Source organism: Corythoichthys intestinalis, chromosome 5, assembly GCF_030265065.1.
Source record: "Corythoichthys intestinalis isolate RoL2023-P3 chromosome 5, ASM3026506v1, whole genome shotgun sequence".
NCBI classification, from domain to species: domain Eukaryota; kingdom Metazoa; phylum Chordata; class Actinopteri; order Syngnathiformes; family Syngnathidae; genus Corythoichthys; species Corythoichthys intestinalis.
In genome coordinates, this window is record NC_080399.1 from 45,965,864 (window position 1) to 45,978,452 (window position 12,589).

A 12,589-nucleotide genomic window follows, 5' to 3' on the forward strand; every position below is an offset into this window, starting at 1 on the left:
GTTCAGGAGTTTCACTTCCTCCAGCCATCGTGTAACACAGCTAAGTCACTGACACTGAGCAACAACCGTTGGAGGTGCGTTCAGCCTTGCAGCTGCAAGTGAGGGATTTCTTCATGCATTTTTAAAAAAAAATAAAAAAATGGCTAATATCTTAGGGAAGGTATGACGGAAAATTGTTTTGAAACTTTGACGTTTTCATACCACGGTATACCTTGAAACCGGTAATCGGCACATGTCTACTTTAACCTAAAGTATCTCACACTCAGCAGAAAATCATAAAAACTCAAACCATCTCACATTCGCACCAGAATACTTACCACACTTAAAAAATACTACCCACTCACAGTGACAAAACTCACGTTAACTCAACCCACACTAATATTTCCAATACTCAGGGGCCGGTTATATGGTGACGCTGCGACACCAAGACGCAATGGTTGTGTTTCGGAATGGCCTCGTCTTTACACGGAGACGGTGAAAACCGAAGGCAAAGACACAAACTTTTGATTCCGGCCTCCAAAGCGGAACCATGCGATGCGGGGATTGCACGGCAACCATATGAATCAAACGCTTTCGCTCCGATGACGTCTGCACTCGCACGCATCACTTTGGGCAAGCGCCGTCACTGCTACTAAACATTAAAAACAGCAAACATGGTAAAATGTCAGCTCTAATTTACTATTTTTACAATACTTTTAATCTAAATATATTTTATGTTCGCGTTTTTGTGCCTTTTCAAGTTAAATAAAAAATGTGTGCATACCATTGCTTCGAATAAGTGGGTATGTTATCTTCTGGGCAAATGCGGTTGTTGTCTAGGAAGTGGACCATTGGCTGTCGCCTTGTAAAACTGCACTGCCTCCGAAGCAGTGTTGTCAGTAACGCGTTACTGTAATCTGATTACTTTTTTCAGTAACGAGTAATCTAACGCGTTCATTTTTCTACACCAGTAATCTGATTAAAGTTAGTTTCCTTAGTGTCGCTGCGTTACTATTTCTTATTGCCTCATAACGTATGTAGAATGAACAATATTGTAGTCATGTACGAAGAGCATTTTGAATAGAAAATGCTATGCTAATGCATTTTTCGGCACAACACCGGGTTGTTAATGTGCACGGCTGCACGCGCATCCGCGCCCGCCACCACCTTTGTGTTTATTGCACTGTACAATCCACTTGTGTGTTGTTGATTATTGTGCCGTCAGTTTGCATTGTTTTACACTGGCACTGATATGCTGTTAACCATAACCCGAAATTCAGAAGTTTTGACATTAGGCTTAATCTTAGAGTTAGCGGGAATTAATTGGTCGGTGAAGTTGATTTCAACAAATTCCAAGCAGTTTGTCAGATATTGTTAGTTTCAGGGCTCCGGAGTGGCTAAGCTAGGGCGAAATTCTGATATTCCCCTTTAAATTCAATCATTGGAAAGTCAATTACATGTGATGACATTTTTCTGTTGTCATTCTTATGTTGACGCGGCAAAGGGAGAAAAATGGGTAAAAAGTAACTGATAGATTACTTTTAAAGTAACTTGGTTACTTTGATAATGAAGTAATCAGTAAAGTAACTAGATTACTTTTTTGAGGCGTAATCAGTAATCAGTAATTAAATTACTATTTCAAGTAATCTGTGACAACACTGCTCCTAGGGCCTGGCATCGATACTATATCATTTTCAAACGGAATTGCAACATCGTTGGATTGGAGACACAATGGAACAAAGACAGAACCATATAAATGCAAACGTGAAATGCGTTGTATTCCCGGAGCGTCACCATGTAAACAGACCCTTAATCCCCCCCAAATTTTACTAACACAAATCAGACAATTAAAAACACCCTAAAAACATTAACACAAAAAACCCTAATACTTGCACGAAAAACAAAGCTGCCAAAAACCTCTCACATTCACCAAAACCAAAACCTACTCATCCCAAAATAAAACTGCTATGCACCCAAAAATGGCCACCCACTCCCCCCAAAAAACTCTTCAGTCAGCAGAAAAATCCCACAAAAACTTCAAAGACGCACATCCGCACAAACAAAACCTATAATGCTCATCTAAAAAATTGTAAAGGCCTGCGGGGCTTGTGGAAAGGCTTGAGATGTTAGTCTAAAGGGAAAAGTTTACCATGGGTCATAGTTAGTGCTCTGTGCACATTAACCTAATTAACATCACAGTGTTAAGTCTTTTATATTAATCTTGGATTAACACGTCAAAGGTGCTGTCCTGCCCTTTATTTTTTTGCTATATCCAAACCATCACGCTCATAACGTGCTGCCACTGCTACTAATTGCTTCTGATCTATTGGAAGTGATTCTCATTTGTAACAAGACCGTCGACTATTAATTAGCGAAGCTTTAAAATATCACGGGTGGTCCATACAGCTCCCACTGACTGCAATTAAATTCCCTATTTGCAGGCCTGCGCTTAGAGATTACAGTATGTATTGCACATATGGAAAGATATTAGCCAGAAATGGGTCCAATATTGCTATTAGACAACACATGCCATGGGACATATGTAAAGAGATTAGCGCATAATAATAGCAGCGCGGTGAAATAGAGGGTAGAGGAAAGCTAAAGTGGTTAACACTTACTGCCCTTATTCCCCATATTATACATTCTAGACTACAGTACAGTGGTACCTCGACATACAATCCTTTTAACGTTCGACGTAAAATTTGACTCGTCATTTGTCTCGACATATGACGACATGTTCAAAATATGATCGCAATTTCATTGTTTTCCCACAAGACGGGCGCACGGTGGATTTTCTTGTAGGAGATATCAAGGTGCGTCCCAAAAAGGTTAGTGCAGGTGGTAAAAAGTAGTAGTAGGAGTAGGTGACACTTACCATTAAAATTAAGATGGAAATCATAGAAAATAGGAGTGTGGTGTGCGCGTCAGTGAACTGGCTCAACAATGCGGCCGGAATACATCTATGATCTCGACGGTCGTCCACTGACCCCCGCTCGCCACAAGGGCGTAGGTTTGCATAGGGACGTTAGTAACGTAACAGTACCAACTTTTCAGGATGCTCAATTTGTCCCTACCAACTTTTAATCAACCTTATTTGCATTATATAATGACTTCAGTTATATAGTTGAATGTGCTAGTCTATTTTTTCCCTCTCAAACCCTCAAACGCACGTTTGATTGGCTGATGACTTGATACCCGCCTGTTCACACACACATGCACTCACATCCCCGACAGAAATACAACATGTCGACAACATGCTGCCTTCTCCGCTCCCTTCGAAGAGGAGGGATATTAGAAGTTTTTTTTTCGGCCAGCAGCAGCCGCTGTAAGTAATGTAGAAAGACAACAATGTTGTGGAGGCGGTGAACACACCTCTAATTTTGCTACTGAATGTCAGACCTGCATCAGAGTTAGCATAATATTAAACTGTGTGAATTTGCTAACCTGCAAAACTCGAGTAGGAAGCTGCTTAGAGAAAAGTGCTCTCCTGTATGTGTTTTCTACCGTTAAGGTTAATTAAAGTGTGACAAATGTACTGTACCGAGGTTTTAATTTTTATTTCATTTGTGTGGTCTCAAAGCAGCTCAAAGGAACTTTGATTTTTTGTTGAGTTTGGCTGTGCCTGTGGACAAAAGCAGCAGTGTTTTGCCTGAAGGAAGAGTCCATTTTTATTTGTTTTTGTTATTCTCTGATGAAGAAGTTTTTTCAGTTATATTTCATTTCTTTATTTAGAGAGACAATGTTGAGTGGTCTTGACACAAATGTTTATTTTTTGCATCCCTGGATAGTTTGGAGATAATTAACAAGTTTGAATTTATTGTGGATGGTAATATAATTTATGTTCAAGTATTCCAATTTAAATTTGCTAAAAAAATGCAGACATTCATTCATTCATTTTCCATGCCGCTTTTTCCTCACGAGGGTCGCGGAGGTGCCGGAGCCTATCCCAGCCAACTACGGGCAGTAGGCAGGGGACACCCTGAACTGGTTGCCAGCCAATCGCAGGGCACAAGGAGACATACAACCATTCACGCACACACTCATACCTACGGACAATTTAGAGTGTTCAATCAGCCTACCATGCATGTTTTTGGGATGTGGGAGGAAACCGGAGTTCCCGGAGGAAACCCACGCAGGCACGGGGAGAACATGCAAACTCCACACAGGAAGGCCGAAGCCCGGGATTGAACCCTTGATCTCAGAACTGTGAGGCAGATGTGCTAACCACTCAGCCACCGTGCCAAAAAAAACACAGACAGTTTTCAAAAATGTTTCTTTAGTAGTTTTTGAAAACAAAGGTTTGAATCGAACAGTTTATCACCTGAACTAATACATATAAAACTTAGTATAAGCCAATACAAATTCATTTTACATTTATCATTTAGCCTATCAATTAATTAGGTACACATTCGTGAGAAATGCCCATTCACCCAATCTGTTTGGTCTGATTAATGTCCAGTCCCCAGCAAAAAGTGTACATGCCGGTTATGCTGTTATATCAGCCCTACCAATGTTGAGACCAAACCTACGCCTTTGGTTCGCATGTCTTTATAAAGTTAAGGTGACAATTATTATTATTGTAACATCGGCAAAGAAATCACCAGCTTTGTCAGTTTTTTAACCATTTATTTCCGAACAAGGCAACACTGTTACTGTTCAGGGTAGCCGATGCCAACCACAAAATGAAAAGAGAAAGTAAAAACTCTTCCGCATCCCTCTCACTCAGTCATCAGTCACACGGTGCGTTCAGGAACAGCACGCAAAACACGACCGCCATGTAAGAACCCGATTTGTTTCATTATCATTCATTATATTATTATTATTCCGATTTGGATTTATAATTTATATTTTTTGCTAAGTGTAATTGCTATTTGTAATTGTTTCAGCCGTATTCATTAACGATTTAGTGTAGGTTTTTGGGCTGTGGAATGGATTAATCAAATTGTAATGTATTCTTATTGGTAAATCCCACTCGATATACGATCATTTCGACTTAAAAACCAGGTCCTGGAATGAATAAAATTCTTATGTAAAGGTACCACTGTATATCCTAATATATAAGCAGATATAAATACTTTTCTTTCTACAATAAAGATTGAAACCTGCCTGATTAAAAAAAATCACCCTCTTATTTTCATAGTTTTTTCTGATCCGTGGCCATTGCTTGTGTGATGTTTATGTACATGAACGTTTTGATAAATGACAGTAGACAGAGTATAATTATATTCTGCTACTTTCATTATGTCTCCTTAGGCCTGATTTATGTTTCTGCGTTCCGTTGACGGCGGAGCGACAACGTAGACCCTACGTCGTCATTGAGCATTCGAAGTTCTGCGTCAAGGGAACGCGTTGCTCTTTAATTCACCACCAAGCCACTAGAGGGGTGATGCCTTGTCTCTGTACGGTTTTGGGGGACTCTTGTCGAATTCCGCAAGTTTTCCTCCAGTCATAGACAGCAATGGCAAAAGAGACGGAACGTGTATATTTGCAGCTGCAGCTAATCAATATTGAACAACAAATGTTAAACAAATGTTATAGGGAATGTTTGAAAACTGCGGTGTTGTGCTTAACCGGACACAACGTTCTGAATGGACCAATCACAGTCCTTTGACGTTCAGGTAACGGCGTTCTAATGTGACGCGTAGTCAGGATTTTTTGGAGGCGCACGTCAGGCGACGGCGTAGAATCGTAAATCGGGTCTGCATTAACAGTGTATGTCCCCCGTCACCGCAACGCAGAAGCAAAAAATCAGTCTTTACTTTTATGTTGTTCCAGTGATGAAACAAATGTGAACAGGGCTCGGGTGTGATAAGTAAAAACGGGCCCACCGACATGAACTTCCAGTTAGTAGGTGTCCTAGGGGATAATTATTCGCGGGTCCTTACACACTTTTGCAAATGCAAATTGGCCAAAGCATGATTGCAAATAGCTACAGCACAAATGCAAATAGCTACAGCACAAATGCAAACAGCCACAACACGAGCCCCAATTGCCACAACGTGGACCCCAATCGCCCACAACACAAACGCAAACGGCTCGCAACTTGAATGCAAATGGCTCGCAACACAACTGCAAAAAGCCACGGCACAAATACATAAGGATGACCTGGAAGTACACCAAATTCCATGGAAGTAGACATGAAGACTCCAACTCTCACTCTGCTGCTGCCACCGTAGAGCTAGTCACAAAGCAATATACAGTGATCCTTCGTTTTTCACAGTTAATGGGGACCAGAATCCGACACGATAAGTGAAAAACCGTGAAGTAGTGGCTCCCCTCCCAAAATAATATATTTTTTGTATGTGTATTCAATGTATTTATTCAGATTTATCATTGGAAAGAGATATATATAAAACAAGAATAAAAAAATGTATGTATATATATATATATATATATATATATATATATATATATATATAATATAATATAATATTATATATAGGTTTTTAAGCACTTCAAATGTAATAATTATGATAATTTTTAAACATGTTACTGTCCCCCCAAATTACTTATAAAGAAGAAAAACGTAGACGCCCAATCCATTAAAATAATTCTTGCCTTTCTTAAATGCTTCATTGAGTGAGCCCACTCAAGTTCGCTCAAGCTGCTCACTTACACAAAATGAGTTGCCACAGCAACTGTTTAACAAGTTAAACGATGTTGACTAACGCAACGCTTTGAAGTTTCGGCTTTCAAGCATCTCTGGCAAGATCAAACCTTAACTGTCTGTCAATCATCGTTATCTTTAATAAGCAACTCCAATGCACTGCCTGACCAAGAAAAGTGGCAGGAGCGAGAGTGAGAGACTACGTGATCGAATCGGAACAGCTCTCTAAAATATTGCATTTATTTATTTCTTTTTTAATTGAAAATAAATAAAATCTGCGTCTCTGCCCGTCTGCGTGGCTGTCGCTCGTTTGGTGGGGCTCGCGTGCAGCTGAATGTGATTGGGCGCTCTCTGGCGAGGAGTCCCGGTGCCGGGATTGGCGACGGGGTGGCGTGGGGTCGGTTGCCAATGGGTTTACACTCCCAAGGGATTCACATGATTACTGGTTTCTAGATTACACGGCTAGATTACACGGCCCAATCACTTTGTCCTATAGACTCCCCCACCCCCCTCTACTTCTTTCCCTGGTCAACAGGGAAAGAAGGAGAGGGGGGTGGAGGAGTTGTCACCATGTGGGGGACATGGTGTCAACCGGAATACATCTAGCTGACGATAGCACCAACATATTCATAGTTAGTGTAGGCGTTCAATGTATTTCTTGTTGGTGTTTGTGTTTCTTTTCTTTCTTTTGTTTCTTTACCTTTCTTCTGTTTCCCTATGTCCTCTTCCTGTTCACTGCTTTGTCATAATAAACAAGGTATGTTGAATGGTCACAATGGAAGTATACATACTCTCAATGTGAAACATTAAAACTGTTAAGACCAACCAGACACTTAGACTTCCATTTTCCGTGTCAAACAGCTGAGCAGGGCAGGTTAAAAAAAAAAAAAAATCTGCAATGGACTGAGGGCGCAAAGTTTGAAGCGTGAAGTACCGAGGGATCACTGTATATGAAATTTGTGTGCAAATTTCAGTAACTCATGTTTTTAAACTGTACATGTGGAGATGTGACGTAAAAACTTGTGGTTACAGCAGAAGACAAATTTTGCTTACTTCCGGGTCCTCCTCTGGCATCCATGCTGTGGATTTTTGCGGTTGCGTTGCGAGCTATTTGCAGTTGAGTTGCAAGCCATTTGCATTCGTGTTGCGGGCAATTGGGGTTCCTGTTGTGGCAGTTTGCTTTCGCGTTTTTTCTTTTGCAAAGCGTTTGGAATTAGTATGCGTGTTGTAAAAATTTGCATTTGTGATTTTTTTTTCTTTTTGCAAAGCGTTTTGACTTTGCAGTTCGCCTGAAGCTTCTCGGCCAGTGTAGAAGTTCCACAAAATGCCATAACAATAAACAATCTTCTTGGTATATTTTTTGCTTTGTCTGAGAAGCTGAAACTGCATGAGCACACTGAAAGAAAAATGACCGACCCCAAACATTATTACTGTGTTCCAAATCCTCAGCAATGCTGTGATATAAAATATTAGCCTTGGCTCAATAGAAGTTAGGAAATAATGGTAAAAAATAAGTTCGGCAGAGTGTGTTTTTTCAAACTGTCCACCAGGAGGCGCCACGAGAATGTAAAATTAACCTAAGGCTTCAACCTGAGAACAGTTCTCAGCAGAGAAGGACTACGGCACTTATTTGATTGTTTCTGTGTCGAAACCAGAACACCGCAAATCACGTTTAGCAACTGATGATCAAAGACATCACTAATGAGACACAGAACAACAAACCCCATGTGGAGCACTACTCTCTCTGCAATCATCTACTTGGGAGTCGCAATTGCCCAGGTTGGATACCATGGTGTTGCCATAGTGACAATACCTCCATAAGAATGCGACTGGCCTTTCCATACCTTCCCTGTAATTTTCACTGCCTGGGCAACCAGGCAACATTGCGAATCTCTGAGTAAGGCTGACTTGAGAGAAGAAAAAAAGGGAGGCTTTTTATGAGAGTGATAGCAAGTGAGCTCGGGTGGGGTAAGATGGCTGGGTGTAAAAAGTGGGTCTTACTCACCAGACAGCTGCTGGACTCCAGGCTGGTCATGTGTGCTTAACAACTGGCTCTGAATGGTCTCCACTACCCGCTTGAAGCGCCGACTGGGTCCTACAAGACAGACACATAAACACGAATAAGGACAGACAGTTGCCTTTAGGTAGGCAGAAACACTTGAGACAGAGCCTATTTTTAGCCCTCTTTAGGGAGGTCCCAAGAAACATCAGATACTGTATTTGCCCAGATTACAAAAGAGTGGGACTGGTTAAGATGCTGCATCAAGAAAATGCTTTGACCCTACCTCACATATTATGACACAAATCGAAACCACTGTAGATACTGCAATGAAAGGTCACGATTAGGGAGCCCCTGCCAGCAGGTTTGTTGTCAAACACATGGACAATAATATGATGCCCAATTAAATGTGTTATGCACAGTGAGCAAAATGCCTATAAAGTTTCAATTTCTCCTTCAAACTGCTGTGGAAACATTTTTAACTTGTGCAGTGCATGTGTAGAAAGACAACCATTCACACTCGCGATGCAACCATCCACACTCACAATCGAACCAATTTTCCTCAGAATTTAGTGTTCAATTAGCCTACGATGCATGTTTTTGGGATGCGGGAGGAAGCCCGAGTACCCAGGGAACACCGATACCTATACAGTAATACTTTCTTAGGTGAATAAATATCTTCACCAGTGTTGTTTTTTGGGAGCCCTTTTAATTATTGTCTTAGTCTTTTGGACGGTAATACTTATTAGTCATATTTTAGTCATCTAAGAATGTGTTTGTCTTAGTCTAGTTTTTGCTGACGAAAAATCAAGACTAATTTCGTGTAGTTTTAGTCGACGTTTACTAAAAATGTTTTCATCTGTAAAATTTAGAAAATTTTACTCCAAAAATAAATAACGGTTTCCAAGTTCTTCGAATGAACACTGACAGACAAACACATATTGCAGCGTTCATCTACAAGGACAACACCAAACAGTAGATCATTTTCAATTAATTATCACACCACAAGTGTAAGCAAAAAACAAAAAATCGCCGTTAGCATTAGCCTATTGCTAACGCGAATGCTTTGCAAACGCTATGAGTTGCATTTCGTGTGATCACTCATCACAGACCTTTAAAGGCTAAAGCAACATTGCATATTCTCTCTGGCCAGGAAAACAAATCTTACCGTGTGTGCAATTCTGCATGGAGACTGGAGACGACACACTGGTGAGTCAGGAAGGGGGGTGCGCAACACGTCACGACCATGACACAACCAGACACTGCTACGATGCAGACTAACTACACTTACGTAAATTGCCACAAATGTGAACATATGACAGAAACTATTGCGCATTTTCGTCTTGTTCTCATCTTGTCAGACGAAAACTGGCATTCGTCTCGCTACGTTTTAGTCTCCCTAAATACGTTTTTAGCTCATTATCGTCTTGTCATCGTCATGAAAAAAGTGTTCATTGACGAAATATTTTTGTTGTCATCATTATTGACGAAAACAACACTAATTTTTCTTATTGATTGATTTTGTTGTTAATAGTCTGGGGTTGTGGATGCTTGTTTCATGAAGAAATAAGTATTTTTATTGTCAAATGTGTGCTCAACTCCAAAAGAGTAAATGGTATCCACGCCAGTAAAATGATAGTATTATACACTCGGAGACGGTACACTGATTAGCTGATATGCTGCAGCAACCAAACCTGAGAGCAGTGTGAAGGTGACTGAGTAGATGCCATTTTCCTTGGTGGCAGCTGTGCTCTCCGTGTAGGTGATGTCCACCTGGAATTTGACCGGCTTCTGGAAGACTGTAGGGCCGGCATTGGACTTGTATTCTGCTCGGAAACTGGTCTGCGAAATGACGCTGTGGCTCAGGCTCGGAATCTGAATTTAAACCGAGAAAAAGTACATGAGTGATGGAATTAAATGTAGGCCACGTTGACGTTTAATTTTTCACCCACATGCTGAGAATGATAACCCTCGATGAAAGATCCCCCATAAATTATGAGCCAAATCCAAACTCCAAGGAGATTAATACCTCAGGGAGCAGCCATGAGTGTGAGGGGATTTAAGCTAATGTAGTCTTCAGTCATCCAACAACATTGCACTCTACCTCCTAAAATGCATTTGTATGGCCAATGAACAAGTCAGTCGTAAAATGGTCACATTTCAGTGTAGTGTAGTGGATGGGTTGACATTCCAGTAATGTGAATGTGCTCCAAGGTATAATTCCACCGAGACAGGTGCCAATCTCCCGTCGGTAATACCAGTTAGCACAGCCCGTGAGGGATAATAGCTACATTGATGAATTGGGGGGGGTGCATATTTGACCTTGATCGATGAGTCAGGCCCAACTTGGTTAAATTTACTTCCAGGCTTTATAAAATCTAACTGAGGTGAGCGCAGGTACCTTTAAATTATACATGCTGAATGCTCAAATATTTGCACTGCATTGTTGTGAGACACTAGGAGAGGGTCTGCTCCCAAGTTTAGTTTAAACGCATAATGTGGGAAAGGTCAAACGTCGCCTCTCTTTGTACAAATAGTTGCGGATTCATTCTTTTTACACACACCAGAGCATCGCAAACACATAGGCTAGTCAATATAAAAAAATTGAGGGTATAAAAATCTACAGAATATGTAGCTCATGAATGCCTTCAGTTTTTGTATTAACCTCCATTCAGTCTACAGTCAGGGGAAAAATAGAAGCTTTGAACACAAGCAGTTGGCTGGATTGCAACATAAATCTGAAACATGTTAGCAGACCTTGGGCCCGACACATACTCATGAGACGCATACCATGTCTGCTATTAGAAAGACAGCAAATAGAGTTACAACTGCCACACTCAGTAGGGCACAGGAGGGTGATGAGAGAAGATTTAGGGAGGAGGGGCATAACAAATACAACTAAAGTTCTTTTTTTCATTGCATAGCTCTCGCTCTGTTTGGCCACAATGCATTAAACGCAACAGTTGGAACAACTAAAAAGAAAGAAAAAACAGAGGGGAATCATTATCTGCTTTATTTACCTTTAGACAAGTGGCAGTCTGCCACGGGATGCTGACACAGTTATCAGAGAGGAGTCTGAGGAAAAATTGCGGCAAAGGAGAGGCTGTGGAGTGGATCACTGCAGTTCAACGCTAAGACACAGCAACAGTGTGTCTGTCTTTATTTGAGCCATTTCTAAGCCACGCAATCACAGATTCTTCATTGAGAACCTGAAGTGGTTACTGCTACTTGTACTGGTTACTAGGTCGCAAAGCAATTTGGGCTACACAAATGAACTAATTAAGCGTGTTTTGCAAAAATTATGACAGATAGACTAGGAGGGACGAATGAACTAACTCCAATTCAAAATGGATTAGACATCTAGTGCCGTCAATGGCACTGAAAAATTAGCATTCATGGCCAGTCCTCCCAGATTAAATAAATGCGACATTAATTATCATCAATGGCATGCAATGGAAAATAAAAAATATTTTACAGTGTTACTTAGGGCCCTTTTCAGAGTGTATTTATGGTTTTATTCATTTCAATTCAATTGATTTAGGGTTCATTAACATCGTATTAATTTACACATTAATTTATAATTACATTTAAAAAAAATGAAAGTTTATAATAGTAACAATCGTGATTTTTTTTTTTTTAATGACCAAAAATAGTCACTTGTCCTGTAAAAAGGTTCAAAGATTTTAAGAAGTAGTTCAGAATTTTTGACATTAGGCTCAATCTTCGAGTTAGCGGGGGTTTAATTAGTTGGTGGAGTTGATTTCAACAAATTCCGTTCAGTTTCTAAGTAAATTGTTAGTTACAGGGCTCCGGAGTTGCTAAGCTAGCACGAGTCACTGGAACCTTCCTAGCATGCCAGTAAAAAACGATACAGATCTATGAATAGGGGTGTGACAAAATATCGAAATGGATGGTGATATATTGTGATACTTTGTATCCCAAAAGGTTATTGATATGATCCTGCCAAGAATCGAGATATCGTTTTAAAAAGGTGTCAATGTCTA

At 40.4% G+C, this 12,589-nt stretch overlaps 1 protein-coding gene across 5 annotated transcripts in view; it reads right to left on the reverse strand.

Annotated features, from left to right (window-relative positions):
* The window catches only part of LOC130915895 (serine/threonine-protein kinase BRSK2), a 358,279-nt gene that overhangs the window by 3,864 nt on the left and 341,826 nt on the right, over nucleotides 1-12,589 (reverse strand). For all 5 annotated transcript variants that reach the window (XM_057836082.1, XM_057836083.1, XM_057836081.1 and 2 more), the window contains 2 exons: nucleotides 10,280-10,460; nucleotides 8,592-8,681 (listed from right to left, as the gene is read on the reverse strand). In XM_057836082.1, coding sequence (XP_057692065.1) covers nucleotides 8,592-8,681; nucleotides 10,280-10,460 — 271 coding nt within the window. The remainder of the gene's footprint in view (nucleotides 1-8,591; nucleotides 8,682-10,279; nucleotides 10,461-12,589) is intronic.